At 39.1% G+C, this 23733-nt stretch overlaps 1 protein-coding gene across 1 annotated transcript in view; it reads left to right on the forward strand.

Annotated features, from left to right (window-relative positions):
- Positions 1 to 23733, forward strand: part of PCDH15 (protocadherin related 15) — a 477232-nt gene that overhangs the window by 258896 nt on the left and 194603 nt on the right. Inside the window, 3 exon segments of the mRNA XM_032191027.1 lie at positions 1959 to 2071; positions 15649 to 15714; positions 15716 to 15856. Coding sequence (XP_032046918.1) covers positions 1959 to 2071; positions 15649 to 15714; positions 15716 to 15856 — 320 coding nt within the window.

Consider the following 23733-nt stretch of genomic DNA (forward strand, 5'->3'; position numbering starts at 1 on the left):
TTAGGAGTCAAAATTTAAAGGAGGGAGAAAAAGGTCTTAGAGTTAGAAACTCTGCATAAAAATATTTCATAGAGGTGTATGGCATAGATGTATAGAGAAAAATTCACAGAATGTATGTGTGTATTTATGTGTGTATGTGTATATATGATCCCGTGATACCTATATATACAGATACACAATTTAGCAAACAGTTGTCATATGATGAGGGACAAATTAAATTACTGCGCATGGGTTTGGGCAGTAATCTGTCTCCTGGGGTAGCTACTGACTTTCAAAAAGTGGTTTCTAATCATTCCACTTCAAAGGTGAACAGTAATAGCATCATTTATCAGAAAAGTGGTCTTTTTTCTGTTGAATCTTATAGCCTGTTATTCTGTGCTGAGGATTTGGCCTGGCAGTATTTGTCCTGCTCTCATGGCTGCTTTAAGATACAGGAATCCAGGAGCCCAGGGGACTTAGTGAGGCATTCATACTATCAGCAAAGTGCTTTCTGCCTCTCAGCTGCTACACCGCACTATGCCTAGACCTAAAATGACTCAAGATCTTAGACACTTAATCCGTATTTTTGTTTCTTCGGATCCTTTTAGTAATACTGCTAAGCTGTGAGATGCCAGAGTTCATGCTGTTACTAACAGCTTTGGCTTTCTGAGCCCTGCTCTGTTCAGGTCTGTGGTCTCAGCTCCCCAGCTGAGGGAAAGTCAGGCAATGAAACCAGAATAAACTGGGACAAGACATGAGAGTACAGTAGGTGGGTACAGCTTTCTGATACGCACACAAGGACTGAACATACCTTACTCTTTTAGAAAAAAATGTGGTATAGGCTGTGCTGTCAGGTAGGTAAGAGACTGCTGCTGAACGGTATCCTGTACTGTTGTCTTCATCCAGCCCCGGCAATTAACACTCACCCATTGCTACCTTTTTGCTTGCTTTATTTGAGAGCCACAGGGCTCAGAATCACTGTAGCTTAATTCTTACCTCCTTCTGTCTGCGTGGTCTTGTGCCAGAGCCTTGTGGCCTGAGCACGGTGCCCTGAGGACATACCTGGGCAACACAGGCCAGGCGCAGTGGGGTCTCTGTGGGCTCACAGCTGCGCTCCGGCTCTGACGGCCTTGGCTTTAACCAGGTCAGAGAGTATCCTGGGAGCTCTGGATCAAGGCACTACTTGCTGATGATGAGTGGAAGCTCGTAGACATGGATAAGGTCTCATCTGGTGTCTCCTCTGATGAGAAACTTCTTTTCTTAGACTCATAAGGTGACAGGTACCGAAGTAATAACAGGAGTTTGTCCATGGGTACGAGAGAACTACAAGAGCCGAAGTATTAAAGCACCTATTTTAGATTGCAAAATCAGGGCGCTGTCTTCAAGCAATAACATGGATATCTCGAGCATAGTTGTAAAATCTTTACAACTTAATCACAACACCTCATGTATTTCCTTTGTGTATATGTTCACATGCAGAACACTGTATGTAGCGTTGTTCGTTTTGTGATTAATGTCATGATATGATACCTCAAGGGAAACTTTACTTCAAAGCTGAAAAGAGAAATCTCGGTTGTATGTTTAGCAAGTTGGATTTCAGAAATGTGGTGGGTGGAAGATGATTTGCAGTGAAACATCATTTCTCTGTATATCCTCTTAACTGATTACATGTGTGCTAATCTCCTGGAACCCGAGAAGCTGAATTTCCACCAACTGCAGGTGTGTGGGGGCTCCTGCTGTTATTATCAACTATTTAGGTATTCCCAGTTGAGAGGAACCTTCATGATTAGAGGGAGTAAGGAAATGATGTTATTAAAGGCATACTGTTTATTGTACAATTAGGCTACATGTACACATTATGCAATGTTTTATCCTTATAGTAACAGGATTGGGTTTTGTTCTTTTTGTGACTTATGAATAAAATGCATTGTTAAACTAAATCTTTCAGACTTGTTCAAACTTCAGTGTCTTTTTTACAGGTACTCCTGAGGATTATCCACAGTATTTCCATATGAATCTCACAACAGCTGAACTCACGCTCCTGAAACCAATAAACAGAGATTTGCACCAGAAGTTTGACTTGGTTATTAAGGTAATTTTGACTGAATTCTTATTTCCATATGCTTTTGAAAACTGCTTAGTAGCAAAAAGCACTAGAGAAAATGTGGTAGAATCCTGCTTGTCTTTCCTGGATTATTTTCTTTTTAAACCATCAGGCTTCAGTTACCACCGTCATAAGGGATAAGGATGTGAAGTACTTTTGAAAAGGGAGAGAGTCATGTTAGATGCATTCTCAAGACAACTGAGTTAATAAAAAAACAAGCATACATGTGGTATCCCGCTTTTTACTAAATCAGTTGTCTTATGAATGCATTAATTCTGTATTTCATGTTTTCTCCAGTTCACATTCCATGTTGGAGAATCTCATAGATACAGATAATTTTCTGATACTGAATATTGGAGTAAGGATAACAGAAGTCATCTCACAACCTTGTAGCAATTATGTGTTTTTTTGGTTTAGGGATCGTTAAGAACAAGAAAGCTTTTGAAAAACACCCAGCACTGATCTCATTCAGCTTCTATTGCTAAAAAAAGCATAAACCACTGCAGTTTTTTTTTTTTTTCAGATCCTGCCATTGATGAGGAAGGTTGGTGTCGTCTTTAGTATACACCACTCTCCTTATTTTTGTAGTCTGACTTGGTAACTGCCTGCAGTTCTTAGCTGATCCTGGTGATCAAAGCATGTATCAGTTAGCTGTGAAGAACGTGTCTTGATAAATGGTCTCAAAACAAATCTTAATCTGGTTACTGAGCCCCATTTTTGCAAGCAAAGAATAATTTCTGTGTTCAGTGCTTTCTTTGCTGATGTAACATTTAAGAGGAAAAGAATCAGAGGTGGTGATATGAACGTTTAATTGCTTAACATGTTAAATACAGAAAATTAAGGATTTTACTTAGAGCAAAATTGTACAAAGATATGAGGTTTGCTGCAGGAACTGTCAAAATCAGTTCAGTAAAGATGATTTCTAATGACTGTACACCATCAGGCCAAGATGTTTGTCATCATTCTTCAGGAAGAATCAGAGTATGATTTTTTCTTTCTTTTTTTTTTTTTTTTTTTTTTACCTTCAGAGAGGAAACAATAATCACTATTTCAATCATTTAAGTACCGGGGGCAGTAATTGTGCATGTTTCTGCTGTTGAAATAAGGAGGGATGAAGGAGCATATACAAACATGGTGTGACAGAGCAGCCCGAGTCCCTTGCAGTGTCTGTGCCCCTGTGTGGCCATGCAAAAGCAGTGTCTGGCTGCTGCCTTTGCAACTTGAAGGATTTTTTGCATTGTCTCTGAGCATTTATTAAGCACAGAAGAGTTGGGGACAGAGATTTGCGGGCACATCTCAGGGCAGCAGTTTGTCTGGGAAGATGGTAAAAATAAGTCTATTGATGGACAGATCCTTTATGTCTTTTCTGAGAAATGTGTCATTACAGAATGACAGAAGAGAAATAACAGTGCAACTTACAGACATTTTGAGTAACTCTGCACCTTTTTAAAAGTCTATTGTACTTGTGCATCCAAGTACAAAGCTTCATATATGCTTGGAGTAAAATAATTTGCAATTTGATTCTTGTATAATAATATGCTTTTCTGCTTTCTTCCTGTTGTGCAGTTCTGTTATCACTGGGACAGATGAGGAAACGTAAGGTTTATAAAACTAAATATGCTAAGTTACGGGTTTTATACCCTGTAACAGTTTGTTGTGTGGTGGTGGTGGTGCGAAAATTCTGCAGACTTATACAGTAGCACAATGCATCAGTCAAAAAATCACATACACTGGTCTGGTACCACATTCTGTGTGTGTAAATAGCAAGCTCCATTGTTAATGGAAATTTTTATAGTCATTATTAGGTTCATATTGCTGTGTTATATGTGCAGTCAAGGGGATAATAAGGAAAATTACCAGTCTGTAAGAGTGATAATGTGCCACCTGCTAAAATAATAAAAGTTTTAGTGCTATGTTTTTCAGGGACCTTTTGAACTGGTTTAACGTCTCAGATTTGTACCAAATCCAATCATCACATTCTTGTGTTGCATACTCTGAAGTTTGCTTTTCTCGCAGTGTTGTTGAACCTGATTCTCTTTTATCTGGCAGGGGATGCAGGGGCTGAAGGGGAGGTTCCACGTGTGATACTTCTCTTTAAAATGAAAATATGCTAATTTTGCAGGGCTCGCTAAATGTAATTTTTAAAATAGTCCCTCTGATGTTGACAGAGCATTTTTTTTCTTCCAAAATAATAAAGAAAAAAGTGAAAAGAAAGAGACAGTTAAGTCAATAAATGATTATTAGAATGCATGAAGCAAGATGGACAGGAAATTGGTATGCTCATCTGTGGCATCAAAACTGCATTGCTGATGATTGCTTAATCCTCAGACAAGTGAAAAAGCTAAACTTTTAACAAGGAAAGCTCTCTTTCAGCCTCCCTGCCATCTCCAGAAGGCATTTTAGGATAAGGTAGAAAAAATGTTCACCCTGCTGGGAAATTCCCATCAATTCTATTCATTGTTAAGCAATGAGGCCTTTACAAAATAATTTGTGCTTTTTGTGTATGCCATTTGAATTTCCGTATGGCAACTTCAATGCTGTCACAAGAAGCATGTAAACTTAGAGCCTTTAACTTAAAGAGCTTTCCAGTGTTGTTAATACTGCAACAAAAATTGTAGCATATATGAGACTCCCTTACTGCAAAATGCATAAGCCTGTGAATGCAGCCTTGCTTAAACATCTGCTGGGATTCTCAATAAAATAATAAACCAGTCAAAACTACATTTCCTTAGCATTGTTCTATAGCTGCTGTCGTTCTCCTGGAGGTCAATAATTTGTAACAAGAAGATACACTGACGGTTTATTCTAAAGTAGAGTTAACTTCACATTTGACACCTATTTGCCTTTAGAAGAGGAGGTAGCTGCTTGGAGAGAAAGTTTGATCATCTTTCTGGAAAAAACGTGACCACTGAGGTATTCCAAGGATAAACAAAAAGTCCTAGCTTTTGTTTATTTATTTTACAGGCTAAGTTTTGAAGCATGAGAAATTTTTTTACAGCTCCAGAAAAAAATATACCCTAGATAACTGCAAATGTCTTTCCATACAGAAAATATGTGCATTTTTATGTAAATAGTTTTGAGTTGTGTTTTTGAGTCCTGGCAGATCTGTATGTCAGATGAGTGTTTCCCCTGCAACAAAAAAGTAAATTAAAGGCTGATGAAGTATATATATATATGTTTTATTTAGATAAATTTTATTTGTTTTGCAAGAATTGATTTTCTGTTTTTAATGGCACTAGAGATACTTGTACTGATGGCTAAAATACTGTGGGTATTATCACATGAGATGGAAAGACAGAGGGATGTTTTGTTAATCTCATGTGGACACATGGGTACTGCAGGTATTAAATTTATAACGTAGTTTGAGAGTAGGTTTTCATGTCATCTGTACAGCTCTCAAGCCATTACTTGATTGCATTTGTGTCGCTGGGAAGCATTCGTGTAAATTAGACGTCTCAGTAAAAACTGCAATTAGATTTTAAAAATAAAATAAAATTGGAGGAATGGGGAATAAGCTTCCCAGTCTCAAGTCACATTTGTAGCTTGATTTTTATGGTAAGACTTTTCCTTGGTTCTGGGAGCTTTACAGCTCTTAGGGAGTAGGCCTTACAAAAGAACTGTTTTGTATCACAGTTGCCTGGTTTCTGGTGCCTTCCCAGCACTGCTGGTAACAGCCACCATGCAGCAGCTGGGCAGAATGTTTTGAAGAATATCCCTGCAGAATGTTTTCCAGATTTTACATACCTGTCCCAAAATCTGTTTTCCCCAGCTGGTGGTTCAGTCAGACTGGCATTAACCTCGTGGCAGATAATACCATAGAAACAATTCTGTATTGGTTTTGCGTTTCCTCGTTGTTTGTTGGTAACAGAAGGTCAACATGGTGTATCGAGCTGAACAGACTGTTAGAAGTTCCAGCACTACGAGAAAATTGGTTCAGGGTCCAATTTTTAGAAGGCTTTCTTTTTTTTTTTTTCTTTTTTTTTTTTTTCCCTCCCAAATGGGTGGTGGCATTTCTACTGTCTGTGGCTAGGCATAGGAGGTTTGGATAAGATGTACTTGCTTAGGAGGCGTGTGGAGAGGCTGAGCCCTGCTCGAAGTCAAACCAAATTCCACCTTAATGACCATGGGTGGAGCTTGGCAGCAAATATCATCCTCCTCTTGGGAGCTTCCCTGCCTATTTCTTTTCTCAATGCTGTCAAGGCTGTTGTGGGCATGTTGCATTTTACATAAGAAGGATCAGACACAGGTTCAGCAAGGTCTTAGGACAAAACAGTGGACAAATGTTGCTCAAAAGGCACATAAAGGTCTGCATAGCTAAAACCAGCATGAAACAAGTCAGGAAAGATCCATGCTGGCCTTATACACAAAATGAGGGGTTCTGGCCTCACTCGGGAATGAGCTGTGGGTGTTTTAAGTGATAACTGAGTGTGAAGGTTGGCTCAGTGATCTGTGGCTGTCCAGCAACAGCAAGTTGAATGTTAGAAAATAATACAAAAAATGGAGAAGAGAACAGAGGAGGATCACTGTGGTACAGTATGGATCCAGGCTGTGTGTGTAACTGGTCTCTGTCATGGACAGGACAGAGCAGAACTCTGAAGCAGTTCTGAACCAGGGCAGGGGGGAAGACACGTATGAAATATACCATCACAGTCCTGAGAGCAAAGAGGAATCAGTAGTTCCCTCCTTGTGCAGTGCAAAAGCTGGGAGTTATCAAAGGAAACAAGCAGCTTGCAAGTTGAAAGCAGGCAGAAGGAGATCGTGCATCTCCGGCGGTCTGTCTGTGGAGGCCTTTGACAGGCAGCAGTGTGGGGCTGGAGGTGGACATGGGCTCAAGGGGAGGTGAGGCAGGGCAGCTTCCTGGAGGAAAAATCCATGGAGAAAGTGAGAGAACTTCCCATTTAGGAATCTGAGCTGCTTATGTTCTGTTCTAGGCCTTTGTATGTGGCTGCTGCTTGCAAGTGTGATGTCACTTGGAAGTGTGATGGACTGCTGTTAAAGAAATTGTGCCAAGTATATGGGTTTTGTGACTTAAGTCCATAATTCTGACTTTTTTCACCTCTTCAAAAACTTCATATGTGCAGTGTTTGGTAGTTTTTGTAATAATGTCAGCCTCCAACTCTTCTCATCCTACTTTGATCTCTTGACTCTGTGTATTTGTTGATCTTTAGTTGTTATCTTTGTTCAGGGTGGATCTCACTGTCCCCCTTTTCCAGTGCATCATAAAAAATGTATTTTCCTGCACTTAAGGATGCATGCTTATTCTTCTTTGTTTTTCTGAATTTTACAATGGCAGCAAATAGGAATTTCAGCAGGAAGACTAAAGACTTATTTGGTTTAATCAGTGTGAGGAATAAATTATAGCTATACATGTATACATATAAATATGAAGACTTCTCAGTTTGAATGATGTGTGAGGGCTGATGCTGATGAGAACTTTAAGAAACAGAGAAAAAAGAATCTTCACGGTGTTTGCTATTGAACTAATCTCTAGAAAGTAACCTATATGGGGGAAAACCCATGTCCTCCTAAGTTATGACTTTCGCTTTTTTCTCCCAAATTTCTCTTTTGTGGAAAGTGGAAAATAAAATAAAGCCCACGTGATAAGTGTGGTTTTCCAAAAATGTATTGCCCTTGTTCTGGAACTGCTTTGTTTTTGTCTTTCTCTTTTGAAATACAACAGAAGATAATCTCCTCTGTGGTTCTGACACAATGTTAGAGGCATCAGCTATAATGGGAAACAGGGTGATTGCTCTGCCTCAAAATAGATCATGAACTGAACAAATGAGAGTGTTTTTGTACTCATGGCGACAGATTAGAAAAAGAATGGAAGAAATGGTTTTTCATTAAATAGTTGCTCAATCCACTTCCTGACAATGATGAAATCTACAAAATCATTAGTTTGGCTGAACTGCTGTGCATCTCCTGTAGGTATTAAGTACAATAACTGCTTCTTAAATTGGCTTTTCAAATGTTCATCCCTTCTGTGAACTCAGTATTCAATTACTTCTTGTTGCTTATTGCTGTTACACAAGTGTACCTAGTCCAAAAAAATCTGGAAATTTCTGTTCTGTTTAAGGTGTCCTTTTTATCAGTCTTGTGAGCAATAAAGCAATGAGAATTCTTGTAGAAAAGAAAACCTGAGTGCAGGGTTAGCAATTGTGATTAAGGATAGGTGAAAAAAAAAAAAAAGTTGCAGGAAAATTCTTCTTCAGAACCTTTCCAATATATCAATAAAATTCTTCATATCGTGGAGAAGGCAGTCTTCTCCCAGCATTGGCACATACGCATTGAAAATACGTGTTTGTTCTTGTTTGGCAGCATCTCAGCATGGTAAATGTTTTTCCTTGCATTTAGAGCATTAAATCACAGATACACATTAGACAAGACCAGCAACTGTGAGTGAAGATTGACCCTTAAATTATGTGTCATTATGCACAGAGCAACAGAAATATTAAAATCCATAAATGGTAAGCTCTGTAATGGTTTTCATTTACAGAAATAGTTGCATTTCCTCTCTGCAGTAAACAGGCTTTTTTTTCTTCTTTTTTTATTCCATCCATCACTTACAATTTGGCATAATGACTTTGTAGTTGGCATTTTCTTTTATTATAGGGAAGGAGAAGGTTTTATTTTGTGGAAAGATGGTCAGCTGTAAGTATTACTGTTCATTGCACTTACAGCATTGTAGTCTGATACTGAAGTCTCTTACCCTTGACACATGAAATAGAAATGTATGTTTTGGGTTTTTTTAAACATGCTGTCTAGACACATTTTGTGCCAATATCATTTCACTGTCACATGACAAGCTTCACTGACAGTAAAGTCAAATTTATTCTGTGTTCTGAAGATACTTGGTACTGTTTGTCCTCAAGCCAATTTTTAATCCATTTCAGTAGTTCTTTCCTTACGCTGTCCTTTCTGACCTTGTACATTAATCCAGCATGTGATGTACAATCCTTATGGTTACCCTATATAGAGAGATAAATTATGTTCCTAGTTTTACCTTTATTTCTCAATTCAGTCATACACTTAAAAGAAAAAGTTTTCCAGAACTGACCTTCCTTCTCTGAATCTGTACTGACTGCTCCTTTTTCAGTTACATTGGTTTAAATGCTATATAACGTTTCTATCTTCTTCACAGCTTGAAGTTAAGTTTGAGTGTCTGAAGTTCCTGGGCTCTTCCCTTGTTCTTGTGTTAAATATAAATTGCGAAGTGGCCTGCCTGCTTTTCTCCAGTACTACACCTCTTTCAGCAAGCTATCGCATGCATTTGCCAGAGACTTTTCCTTCTTTTGCTGTATCTAGTGAAATGCTACGGTATAACCAGCGGCAGGGAAAGCTCAGAGGATTTTGGTGGTCTTTGGAAAGGAGGTGAGCACAAGATTTGGAAGGGATTACGGCAAGTGAATTTGATGTTTGTGCTTCTCGTTGTGAGAAGGTACATGGACCAAAAAAACAACCCAGCTTACAGGACACACACAGATGGCAGCTGAGCCAGCAGTGGTGCTTTCTTTGGTCTCTACTGTGGTCTCTGGTAGCCTGCTGGGGGTTCTCTCTCTATTGTTCAGGTTGGTGGTGTCTAGTGGTAAAGCATGGTTTAGTTCATTTTCAGGCTGCCTAAATGGATGCATCAGTTCTAAAACCAGTATTGCCTTCCAATAGCACAAGAACATTGCTTGTTTACTTTCAGAAAAGCCAAAGGTTGATTTTCAGATATATTGTGATTCTTCTTCAAATATAGTTCTACTTTTTTTTTTTTTGTTTGCTATACATGGATACTTAAATAGGATGCAGTGGCAATTTTTTTAGTGTAAAACTGTATGCATGATGGTGCAGATATTTTGTAAGTTTCTTCTCAGTCTTAACCTCGAAAGTTGGATGTCAGTGTATAGATATCATTATTGTTGAATCAGAAAAAATAACAGACAGTGTTATTGTATGCAATTATTTCCAAGTAAGCCACGAGTTTTGCATATTTTTAAAAAAATCACTCTAGATACAGGATGAAAATTTTAAGTTATATTTATCTATCAAAGAAATTTTCCATCTGCTGGTGTGTATTTCATAAGTGGTAACAAAATTAAGTTCAAGTACATTGTTTTAAATTATTCATGCATTTCCAATGCTATGTCCTGCAGAGAAAAGAAAAAAAAAAAAAAAAAGGCAAAAAAAAAAAAAAAAAAAAAAAGCAAGCATGATTCAGTCACAGTTCACAGTTCTGAAGAAACAATATCCAGAAGCCAACCTGGTTGGTGTAAATTTGACAGGTTTAGGCTACAGACATACAAAGGAAACAATGTCTAAAATTGGTTTTGTTGAATAAAAATATTAAATTGATCGGGGAATTAAGAGAATTGTGCTAGTAAGGAACAAATTACTTTGGGACCTGACTGCAGTTAGAAAAGTTCAAAGGGAAAAAAAAAAAAAAAAAAGACAAGACTGATGGCTCTGATTTCAGCAAAGCTTTTGGTCATACAGCATATGAAAAAGTTCATTTTAGAGGACAGATTGTTGTGGGCTTTAAGAAAAATTCTTAGGGCTGACATTAATGTTAAGTTGATTATATCCCTATTATCATTTCTTCTTGTAGTTTTGCGCTTTTCTAAGTCTCAGACATTATTGTTCCAGTTACTTGTTAGATGGTGGTAACCTACCTTTTTTGGGTCAGGAGGTTCATGATATGTTATATTCTTATTTTAGACACTATTTTCAGTCTTATCATCATGGTGGCAAAAAGAGAGGCAACTCTGATTTTTTTTTTTAAATTGTGGAAAAACTTGCTCTTCTGTGGTTGCATGTGCCAGATGACAACAAATCAAGAACAACAGAACAACAAAGGGATATGGGAATATCCTGTGCTGCTGCTTCGAATGTGCTCATGTTACCTGCTGCCACTGTTTTTTTTTTCTTGTTTTGTTTTGTTTTGTTTCTTTTCCAGGTCTAAAGATTGTGTGTGATACAGTGGGCATTTTCAAGGGGAAATTGTAGAGAGGCGTTTTGGCCTGTTAAGGGTTGTATATGAATGGAAGAAGACAGAATTCTGATTCTGAGTTTCACAAAGGTTGAGTTTTGCACTGAGGAAGGAATGATCCTTGTGAAGCAGGATTTAGAGCAATAAAACGAGATCCCAGTCTGCTCCCAGCACTGTTTCTGTAATTTCTCAAATTGGTATTTAAATGCAAGCCTTTATAACTCATCTTGCTGTATAATGTCTAGAGGGGAGACACTTCAAGGTAACCCCTTGTCCTGGTTTCAGTTAGAACAGAGTTAATTTTCTTCCTAGTAGCTGGTGGAATGCTGTGTTTTGGCTTAGGATGAGAAGAGTGCTGATAACACCCCAATGTTTTAATTGTTGCAGAGCAGTGCTTATACTAAGCCAAGGACATCTCAGCTTCTTGCTCTGTCCTGCCAACGGGCAGGCTGGGGGTGCAGTAAGAGCTGGGAGGGGACAGACCCAGGACAGGTGACCCAAACTAGCCAAAGGGGTATTCCATACCATCTGACATCATGCTAAACAATATATAGGGGTGGCTAGCTGGGGGAGGGGGGCCGGACTGCTTGGGGTTAGGCTGGGCATTGGTCAGCGGGTGGTGAGCAATTGCATTGTGCATCACTTGTTTGTACATATTATTAGTAGTGGTACTATTATCATCATTGTATTATTATTATCATCATCATTATTATTATTATTATTATTATTATTATTATTATTATTATTATTATTATTATTATTATTATTATTATTATTTTCCTGTCTTATTAAACTGTCTTTATCTCAACTCACAGGCTTCACTTTCCATTTCTCTCCCCCGTCCCAGAGAGGGAGGGGGGAGGGTGAGCGAACGGCTGCGTGGTGTTTAGCTGCCGGCCGGGTTAAACCACGACACCCCTCCAAAATTTTATTCTAACCAGATATCCTGAAGAAGCCATTCACCTTTCCTCTCCTCCTGCAAAGAAATCTCATCCCTTCAGGAGATACGTCTGTTCTGTCCAAATGCTAGGTGACGGGCAAACTTTTTCTGTTGACCAGAGGAGATTTTTCAGAGAAACGGTGAATGAATACTGAAATAACTCATCTTGTCATGGACACTGTTCAAATACTTGACAGGCCTTCACAGTTTCTTCTCGGGTTAGTTGCTGCTATATGTATAGGCTATATGAAATGCTGCTGTTAAATAGCTAACAGAACTCGTTTCCTGTATCAGTCCTTTTACTCATCCCCTCCTGCAGTTTACCTGCAGGGGTGGATCACACTGAGCCTGAACGTTGCCACCTGCAGCAGCATTTATCAGCACTGTGTCCTCATCAAGACCTGCAGATCTGCTCCCTCTGGAGAAAACATCCACCTGCCTTTGCTTTCCTCAAGTCTCTGAGAGCTTCTTTGCCATCAGTTTGTAGGTCTGGCTTCTATTCTCCCACGTTGCTTGTACATGTAGCCCTTCACCCCAGGGAAAGAAATGTTCCATGTGTCCCAGCTGCTTCCAAGATGCTAAGTGCATGCCTGTCCCCGTGCAGCACTTTGCCTCAGCTCCAGCTGCTCTTCCCCTTATTGGGATCAAAGAGTAGAGAGCTTGAAAAGCGTGGTGGGCAGGGCCTGGGGCCGAGCAGGTAGGGCAGTATTTCCTCTGTGCTACTTCTTTCTTGGTAGGGGATGCCAGGGATGAAGCTGAAGTAAGTTTTAGCTGGGTTGGAAGAGTTGGCAGACATCTTCCTAGGAGGTCAAGGCTGTGAAATAGCACTGCTCAGAAATAACAGCTGAGGCAGAAAGGCTGCGTAACCCTGGGCTGCTGGCTGGAGAGGCTGTGGGAATGAAAGACGGGCCAGCGAGGTAAAACAGGATCAAAGCTGGAAGAGAAATGGTAACTTCTGTATGGCAGATCAAATAAGGCTGGGAAACATGCGTCTGGCTGCTCTGCTGGATACATGAGCCATAACCACCTGGATCTATTTAGTTATTTCTATTTAGGCTTTTAAAATTCTCTTGGCAGATCAGTTCCCCAGTCCTGTGGAGGAGCAGCAACGTGGAAGCATCTTAGATAAACTGCAGGCTGTTTAGTATTCATGCATTTTATGACAGATTTTCTGGATTGAGCATGCTTGGAGGGTTGTACAGAGATTCAGTGCAGAAGTCATATCCTTGTGAATCCACAGAGAAGTAGGAACCCTGAGTGTAAGCAAAGGTGACACTGTTTTCTGTCAGATGCTCCTCTAGGGCAAAGCTGTACTGGGAGATGGCAGTGACCCTGGGGTGGCGTGGGATGGAGAAGATGGGCCCTTCCAGCCCTGCAGAATGCAGATAGCTGGCAGAGTTGCCTTTCCCTGCTCCGTTCCTCTGCAGCTGGGTGCCCGCAGCATGTCTGGGTGCCCCCCCGCCTGCCAATTTCCCCCGGTACTTGGCCTTCCTCCAGTGGCAGTGAGCACAGGGAGCAGAAGTGGTACAGCAGGAGCACCCTAAAATCTTGCCTCTGCATTAGTCTCCATCTGGAGGTTGTTCTGTTGCCAGAGGCAGTTTATCTAAACAGATCCCTGCTACCTCGACAAGAAAGCCAACTCTGTTTGTTGATGTTCCTGCAGATTCAGGGAGTCTATAGGAGTGCTTTAATTTCCCCTTTCTTCTTGGGAACTGCTTAATCTAATGCTTTGAATAAGCGAACCTTGTTGCATAGAACACCCATAGTACCTAACAAATATATACTACTTAAGTGTATCTAAACATTTATGACATGAGTTATTTAACAATTTTCATATTTCATCCTTCTATTTTTTTTTGTTCATCTAAAGCGTCTAAAGAAAAGGGGGAAAAAAGTAACTATTAGAGACAATTATTACTTTAACTGTTGTTTGAAGTTGAATATTTGTAACTAGCATTTTACGAACTTTTTTTTTTCAGTTCTCCATTTGCTTTGTTGGACTACCATTATATGTAAAGCCCCAAAGGAAAACAATTGGTTATCCATGTTTTCCAGTGGCTTGAAACAGAATGCATCTGAAAGAGGCCTTGTAAGGAAACCATCCATTTGTTTTCCCTTCCAGAAGTGAGCTAAATCTTTTCAAAGAGGGGAAACTTTTATTTGATCTTTTGCTCTTATGAATATCAGGGCTGATTTTTTAACCTGTATCTATGTACCATAAGGATCAGAAAATGGATATTTTTCTCTATGGAGTTTGTATTATGTACTTTGTGTGGTTCAGAGCAGTTCCAATATAAGGTGTTATCACTAATCTGTAGAAGCAAGTCTAAATGAGGGTTCAGCAAGTAGGTATGTCTGATTAGAAAAGTGGTGGCTTGCAGAAATATTACAAAACTACTGAGAAAACATTAAATAATATACACTGAGAGTTGAGTGGGGATTCATCACTTCCTTTTTTTTGTTTAAGGCACAACCTGCTGGTGCTGCAAGTAATGCATGTTGCTGGTTTCAAGCAATAGGAAGGGGGCTGTGGCTTTCTGAAGGGATTAGCTGCCAAATTCTGCCCAGTTCTCTTATCACTGTTGGCCTCCCCATGACTTTGACCAGTGTACCCAACCCAGTGAACGAAAAGGAAAGCACCCACAAAGCTTAAATGCTTTTCAGTTGGAGTGCCTGCTGAGGAAGGAATCCTTTTATTTGTGGTTTTGGACTTGAGGCTCTAAAATCTAGGGAGCCTGCATCCTTCTTCGTATTTAACCACACGTGTTTCAGAGCGCTATGTGGGCCTGTGGTACTGGGTGGTGATGTGGTGGTCAGGTGGGGAGTTCCTCTTAAGCCAGGGTGGGTTCTATGCTCACATAGGCTTTAATGCAAGGTTGTTACTACAACGACTGAAGCTGATAAGAAGAATGGGACCATCTGTTCTTTGCATTTACCTTTTTTTAGCTTCTCTTTATAGTAGTGGCAAAGAGCATACCTGTCCGTTTTAAAGAAACTTGCTGCAGTTAAACTTTTTACTGTGAAGAGCCCTATTTTTTTATGAAGTGGAATGGAGTATTTAGTGGTGTTCAGCAGTAGGTCTACTTATAAAATAACAGAATCAGATCCACATGCATTTGTTGCTTCTATAGCAGACTTTCTGAGATTTTCTCCTGCCTACAGGATATTATCTTAGGTAAAACCTATCAATTTTGACATGTTTCAAGTTTCATCATGTACTAACTACATCAGTTACTAGAGTACTTCCCAGAAATTTTGGTGACTTTATTTTTTTTCCTTTGAAGTTAATTTTAATTCAGTGGGGAATCAGTTTCAAACTATATCTCAGTTCAGTAAGTTATAGATTTATAGATTTTCCCAAACTCCTAATACCAATACTTTAAGGAATCATTTTACATGTATTCTATAGCTTTTGAATTTCATTTTGACTGCTTTAAAGGTTAGCATGATGGAGACTCTTCTTGCTCTTACAGCCCAGCTAATTTGTGTTTGGTATTTCTTTTCCTGACACAAAGTTTCATGGTGGGGTGATGTGTATGATGTTACTCATGTGTGTAACTGGACTGCAATTCTTAAAAGTAAGCCAATGCCAATTAGTAACTGTTCATAGTTTTATTTGGCTGAGACCTTTAGACAAATGAGTTTGTTTTTTAGGCTGAACAAGACAACGGTCATCCTCTTCCTGCCTTTGCCAATTTGCATATTGAAGTCCTTGATGAGAAACAATCAGAAAGCCTTACTTACCAAGTCTACATACGAGGGCTTTATCCTTGAATCCTCCCCAGTGGGAACAACGATCTCTGATAGCCAGAATCTGACTTCTCCATTACAAATCACGGTGTTGGACAATGATGTGGAGGAGGTATGTTTTTCTTTCTTATACGCCTTCATACTGGTGTTTTTTGTTTTCAGTGTTTTATTTTTTCATATTTTTATGGAGACAAAGCTCTTTCGATCCAGATAAAAAAAAATCACTAATTGTGTGTTTGTTTGTTTTTTTTTCATTATGAGTTCAAAAGGATTTTAAAGTGCTTCTGAACTGAAAACAAACAAACAAACAAACAAAAAACCTGTTTTTGCCCAGCTTTACCTAATTGTGTACTGTTAAAATTAGTGGATGTATAGTGTGAGTCGGGAAAAAAAATTACATTTTGTGAGATGAATGGATATGCCACAGGGTATGGGGAAATACGAGACAGAAGCTCAGAATGGAAGGAATAGGTCATTTGGATGAACCAGAAGGGGAGGAACAGGAGAAAAGGAGGCCAGAAGTTCATTCTGTTCTTTTCTGTGCCCATATTTTGATACTAACATTGCTTATGGTACAAATGGAATGTATTTGAAAAAGCAATAACCAGGTAATAGCCATACCGAGTCTACATAGCTAAGTTTTCTTCTGGTCTCACCGAGGTTACTGTTATTGTGTCTTTTTTCCATTGGCATTTCTTTTTCCTCCATACATTATTTCTCCAGCAGTCACCTTTACTCTTCTTGTTTGTTTCTGTTCTTCTGTTCTCTTGCTATATTCAGGTACCTCATAAAAGCTAAGTTCTATGCATGGGGTTTTTAGCAAAAATAGTATATGCTACTACGCTTTAATAGAGCTCTTGACCTGATGTTCTGCAAGCCATCTTCTGTTCTTGAAGTTTCACAGTTGATACAGGCATATTCGTTAGTTTTGAGGAATGCAAGGGGCCAGTTTCACTAAAAGATGCTTTCTATAGCCTTGTCTTCCATCAAGTAATTTGCTGTCCTAAAACTCTGTTTTAAAGCCCAAAGTAATGTAGAATATGTCCTATCTATCCATTAAAATATCTCACTCAATTCATGGGCAATCACAAAAATCACTTAGAAGGCAAGCAGAAATAGCTGCTGGAGATGGATGTCAGGGGCTGGAACAAGCACACGTGGCATCAACAGCTGGCATTACAGACAACTTCTGCTGTGTGTGAAATACTCTTCTGCAGCAGTGCTTTTGTTAAAATCAAAGCAGTTCTCTTGTTTGACCAAAAATGTGGTATTTTGTAGGGATAAAAAAGGTGTTAGCATTGGGTGTCTGTTTATATTTACAGCAATCAGTGTGATTCATAGTTGTATAAAGTCTGCTTGTATAATGTATGAAATCTGGTTTCCCTGAACACAAAAGAAATCCAATTGTAAGAATTAATGTCCACAGCTAAATCTTTTTGAAGGTACTAAGTTGGGTGATTTTCTCTGAAGGCTTTTTTAAAGGCTATGGTCTTTTAATTTGGGAGATATTCTGTGAAGGCTATTTTAAAGGCTATGGTCTTTATGTGCGTTACAAAATATGAGGCCATTTTTAGATGCCTTTTGCCTAAGCAAATTGCTGTTTTGTCTTAACACACACCTTCATGAAAGTGCTGGTAAAAAACCTTTGGTTCAGATATGACTGGGTGTAGAGACAATTCTGGTCATCTCTCTAAAAGGCTCTTTGTTACAGGAATCTGGAATTTCAGGGCACCATTTATGCCCACCATGTAACAAACCTGTGACCATTATAACTTATGAAAACTGTAAAGACAGACTACTAATCACCTGAAGGGTGGAAGGCTGAAACAGAGCAAGAGTGTCTGTGGGGCTTATGGACTTGCACATCAGATGGGAATGGTCCAAAACACAGAGCAGGGATTTTGGCAAGCTGGAGAGCTGGTTGTGATCCATTCTGCCTGGGTTGCCTCACTGCTGGCTTGGGAGGTGGACGGCTGAAAATGGTACAGAAATATGGCTGTTCCTCCTCTCACGTTGTGCTGCTGGCTTTTCTCTGTCAGCAAGTCCACCACTGATCCTGGAGCTGTGAGATACCTGCCTCAAGGCATTGTAGCTGCAGTGGCCTCAGAAAATCCCACTGTGTGTACGATTCCACGGTGGTAAGTGAAGTCATCTGGCATGGAATGACGAGGGACTGAATCAGTGGTGCTTGAAATAATTCAAAAGTGTTTTAATTGAAAAGAGTTCAGTGTCCAAGTTCAGATGCTTGAATTTATTTGCATTTTTGCACATCTGCATTTGTTCTGGATGCTCCTGGTAGATGACATTGTTATACTCTACAGGAATGGGAGAAAGACTTTGATGCCAATTACCTCCAGAGCTTTTTTAGGTTAGTAATTAAGAGTGCTCTGATTAACCTAACTTTACCCTGGCGGTTGCACGGTTCTAACCGTTCTAACAAGATGTTTAAGGCAGGTTTGATGACAGAAAGTACTTTGATGTATCTGTGTACTACATCGTACAAGAGATTGAAAATTAAGATGATTTTGAATTTTTAAATGCTGAATTTGGACTGCCTCTTCGAATGGGTCTGTAAGCACCAGGTTCTTATTGTAACACGTGATGTTTTTATACTCCCTAATTAAACATATTTAATCTCAAAAACTTCTGGTTAGAAAATAGCTTTTTTTTAACTTTCAATACACTACATAATGGGGTTTGTAATATAATCCTGGTTCTCCACCAAAAGTGTTTTTTGTTATTGATGATGTCAGTTATGTTGAATGACTTGAGTTTCCAGGGGGTTCACTGAAATTTTTCACAAGCAGTTTGATGTCAGGGCTCTGTGTTCTATCATTGTGCCTTCTCCATAGCCCATCAACATGTTCCCATGAAGTTATCTCAATATTTGAATGTTTAATAGGGTGGTTCGTTAGTATACATGTGTTTGTGTGTGCTATGAATTTCAACTTGGATGTGGCACAAATATTTATATTTTAATTGTATTGCTATTAATAATAATAATAATAAATCTATCCTTTCTGGAGCAGAGATTTCAGTTGGGAGTGCTAACCTAACTTAAGTAATCTGTGTCAAGTTTATTGTTCTTGAACATAAGCTGCTTTATGCAGTTTATTAAAAGTTGTTAAATATTCCCATATCTCAGTGTTAGTAGGCCTGAAACTTCATATCTGTAGGAAATGACCATTCAAGAGCCCAAACATATTTCATAGTGAACTTATGTGGTGGATTTGCACTGATGGCTAGCTAAGCTCCAGCATGTTTTTCTCTCACTCTTCAACAGAACAGCAGGAGAAAGCATGAAAAGAAAGTTTATGGGTTGAGATAAGGACAGGGACAATCGCCCCCCAGTTACCATCACAGGCAAAGCAGATGCAGCATAGGGAGATTCATGTAATTTATTGCCTATAGCTAGTGTCAGACTAGAGCAGTGAGAACTAAAAGCAAACTAAAAACATCTTCTCGGTGAGGAACCTTTTCCTAATATCCATAAGTTAATGAAAATCTGGTCAATGCACATGACACCAAATGCAGTATAGCCAGAAGTATCCTAGCCGGTGTTTGTTAATTATTGAATAAGTTTAATATTTCAGTGTTTTGTGATGAGTAACTGCCATAGCTTCCTGGACTATGAAATGATGTGGCATAAGGTGCTATTGCTGCCTCCTACTGTGTGGTGGACAGTTTGGGACAACTTGCTAAAGGTATTGCATAATAAATACCTGGTTCTGCTCTTTTGTGTTCATTCGCTGCAAATAGACTAACCTGTTAGAATATTTCTAATGCAAATTGAATTACAAATGAAATTTAAAAGGAAGCAAGGTCTTTTGCTCAAGCATTCAAGTGCCCATGTGCTTCTCCATAGCATAGCAAAACTGGCTTTTGCAGATGTGAGTCCTTAAATTCACTGGATCATTTGCATTTATTTCTTTGTCTGCTTAAGTTCCCTCTTTTGTCCCTTTCAGATAGTAGTGTTTTCTGGTTTTGCCAGAAATAAAGATTTCTTCATTGTTAATTTTTAAGGCGGTAAAGAAGTAAATAAACAACCCAAACAGATTCTGTGGGGGGAATTTGAGGGATTCTGACTGGGAGAAGCTGTTTAGACAAGTGGAAAAATGTCACAAGGTGCTAAGGTGTGTTGACGCGTTTTTGGTGTGTTTGATGGAGCTGTGTCTCTTCACGGTGCCAGCTGCCTGGGCTGTAGGTGGTGAGTAAACAGATGGATAGATTGATGACTGGAAGAGCTTGCTTAAATGAAGACACCAGGTAGATGACGACACATCAGGTAGAAAGATTAAAAAAAAAAATACAGTATAAGATTATTTATTTATTTATTTATTTATTTATTTTTTAAAAAAAGGATTATAATAGCACATTTATAAACCTTGTCAAATTCACCTCTTAGAAATTAGGAATGTTGAAATTAGGAATGTTGAAAGATGATGTGAACTTTGTTTCTTACAGGCTTTCCTTGGTTATCTGTGGTTAGTTTGTGGTCTGCTTTGTTACAGTGAAATTATCTGGAAAGATTTAACATCACAGGCTAAACATTAGTTAGTTAACCAATACTGCATTGTGTACTGCAATACATTATAGTGCAACCTTCCTGCATTCATTTTAAAAGAAAGAAAAAATGCATCTCAAGAAAAAACAGGAGTAAATCACAGAAAAGGAAAGCTTACTTGAATAGAATTTCTGAAATACAGGCTTAGTCTAAAAAGAGGAAATCTTAAATCATAACAACAAACTTTTCTGAATGATGAGAAATTGCCAGCATTCTTTAAAGAGTGGAATGTAATAATAAAGAAAAGTCAATTGTCTGCAAAACTGTCATCCCAGCAGGTTGTGGAGATCGGTGAGCCTGATCCATACCTCTCACCATCATCAATTAGCAGTCCTGCAGTTCCCAGTGCCCTACATTGATTTGTTTATATCATGGATTTTTGTTTTGCTCCCCTCCTGGACTTTCAGGCGCTCGGACTGTGCTGCTCTTGTCCTGGTGCCTTGGCTCAGTGTGGTGTGGCAGCGAGGCTGGGGAGTGAGGATTTCTTGTGCCAGGCTCAGCCCCGCTCACCTGGATATGCAGCAGGAGGTGTATTTTAGCTTATGATTGCTCCCGTGTTCAAGTCAGTACCGATCACCACCACGTACACAATGTAATTTTGAAACTGCCACCCCCAGCCCCCCAAAACTGAGGACAAAATAGTGACGATTTCTGGTCCTGCTGAGATGCAATATCTTGCGCCAGAGGAGATGGGCTGCAGTGTCGGATGGCTCTGTACCTGCTAGGCCACTTCTCTTAGGAAGGGATAAGAAGGAATCAGATGGTAACTCAGGGTGGGTTAACTTATGCAGGTCTTAGTGTTATGCAGGTCTTAGTGTTCTGATGGCTTCATTGTATTGGAGTAAATTAATGCACTTAGTAAATTGGGAATGCTGATGAGAAGTTGACAAAAATCCTCTGCGTGCTTGTGCATGTTTGTCTCCAATAGTGGCACTGACTAAACATAATGTATTCTGTCTTCTCATTGACAAATCAGCAGAGATTATATTTTGTATTAAGGCAATTCTCTACCCTCAGTTAAAAGTGTGAAGAAAATGGTCATCTTAACTGTATATCTTAGGCAAAAAAACCCAACTTGGATTCTAAATTCTCAGATTCTCTAATTCCCTGTGGAATTATTATACGGTCCTGCTATAAACCTTCAAAAAATTAATTCGTAGATTTGACATTGCAAACAGACCTTTAACTAGAGCAGCACTGCCAAGTGCTGATATAATTAAGTAGTCAGTTTAAATGGCATAAATTAAATTAAACCACATGAGTACCTTAAGACCTAAGTAAACTGAAGCCAAGATGAGGAATTTAAACCAAACAGTCTGACTGGTGTTTACATAAGGCTCCTTGAGCCACTTACTTCCTCACTCTTTTACTTCCTATGGGAGAGTACTAACTTCTGATACTTTGGGTTTTTGGGTTGGGGAAAAGTGCTACTCAGTAACTGCCTTACTGCCTCGCATGCTGAATTTTATCAAATCTCTTCTAGAAACAGAGAAAATGCTAAAGGAAAGGTTTTAACTTCCACATCCAAAGAAGCTAATCAGCATTCACATCCATTGCTTACTACTTGACTGCCAAGGTGTTTACTGATACCACACAGCGTCTTGATGAATCAAGTCAGGGTGTGTGGCAATTTGTGCAGCACTCATTAGAACACAAAATTTATGTCATGTTTATAAAGTGTACCAGCATGTGTTCAAAAGCATTAACGTGGGCCAGCATGCCTTCATAAAAGCAGCTGTGCAGTAACTGCCTCTGCAGATGCGTACAGCCCAGGGCAGGGTCTTGGGGCAGTGGAATATGCTGTGCTTCAGCGACTACATCAGGTTCTTCTCCAGAAGCTCTTCTACCAGACCATTTTCTCCTTTTATGCTTCCACTGTCTCTGAAGTTGGAAGTCAAACTAGGTAGGTGGTTGCTCAGCACCCTTTTTTCTAGAGAACTTGTACAATATTTAAAAGAAAAAAATAATTTACATGAAAGTGTCTTCATAACAAATGGAGAGGACAAGGGATGGATGAAAGGACAACAGAATTTCTAAATGTAATTTAAAATTCAGGTTATGGATTTTCAATAATATATCCAGAAAAGGAAAAATGATGGATCTGTATCATCAGCCAGGAATCACGAAAGTGTATTAAATACTGTTTTTCTCTCATTTTTGCCTGGTTGCTTGTATCTTCCACTGTTATTGTTTGAACTTGTTTGCAGCTGGTTTTCTCCCCAGAGGAGAGTTCTCATAATGCTGCTGTCCCTGTATGGTGCTTCTGCGACACTCCAATAGTCACATTACAAAATATTATTTTAGGAAATAGACTTCTTAAATGTAACAGCCCATTAATATCACTATTTCACTATTAAACCAAACAAAAGAGAAGGATAAAGTAGGAATATTATTTCTCTTTCTCTGGGATTTATAAAGACAAATTTTCTTTTTTCTTTCCTTTCTGATTTTTTTTTTCACTTAAGAAAAAAAATTGAAATTGTAACTTTACCATATCATTTTATTTTTTTCTTGATTTGTGTAGGATGAATACCTAATGTTTCCTGCCTTCTGGAGCTATTCTTTTTGTCTTTGAGTTCCTTGGAGTCCTCAAGGAATTAGTCTTTTGTATAGCTGTCCTATTTTAAAGAAATGCTATGCTAATTAGTAGAAGTACTGAAGAGGCTAGCATTTGCTTCGTGCCCTCTCTCAGAAGGGGCTCACTTGTGTGAGGAACAGAAGACGATTTTTCCTAACTTTGATTGCCTCTTCATTCAGGAAGGAGCATTGCCCAGAGCACCTTTAATTCAGAAGCAGTCTACAAAGCATTGCAGCACTCTGTACAGTGACACATGGGCATCAGCCCTTCCTTTGTACAAGTTTTGGTGGTGACTGAAAGAATTTGGAATTGAAGCATTACTCAGCATCTATTTGCTCTGGTTCTCTTGCTAGGATTATGACATATATTCCTTCCAAGTGGAGCTGACAAATGTGGAAGAGATTTTTTTGTGCTGTTGGTTTTAAGTTGTACGATTGAGTATCATGTAAATGATCTCACTTTAAAGAAATAAAAATGCTTAAGAAGGAAAAAAGATATTCACTGTGTGCCTTGCACGACGTCTCAGACTGGTTGACCTCTGCCAGGTTTTTCATTTGCTCAGAATTTAATTCTTTAGTTTTAATTCTTCTTCTTGGGTTTTGTTGGCCTAAGGAGTTGTACAGCTGAAGTCATTCTCAGGAGGCTGCTTCAGGTTGTTCTTAGGCTACATAACGGCAATGTTAAAGATTAAGGAGAAACACTCCAAATGCAGTGCCTATCTTGTCTGGGCAATCTAAGCCTCTGGGAGCCTGGAGGGCCATCTCATCAGGCCCTGCAGAACTCATCTCACATGAACTCATCTCACAAGAGCAATCAGTCTGATGGACAACCCCTTGTCTATGGCACT

The sequence above is a fragment of the Aythya fuligula genome, chromosome 7, assembly GCF_009819795.1.
Source record: "Aythya fuligula isolate bAytFul2 chromosome 7, bAytFul2.pri, whole genome shotgun sequence".
Lineage (NCBI taxonomy): Eukaryota > Metazoa > Chordata > Aves > Anseriformes > Anatidae > Aythya > Aythya fuligula.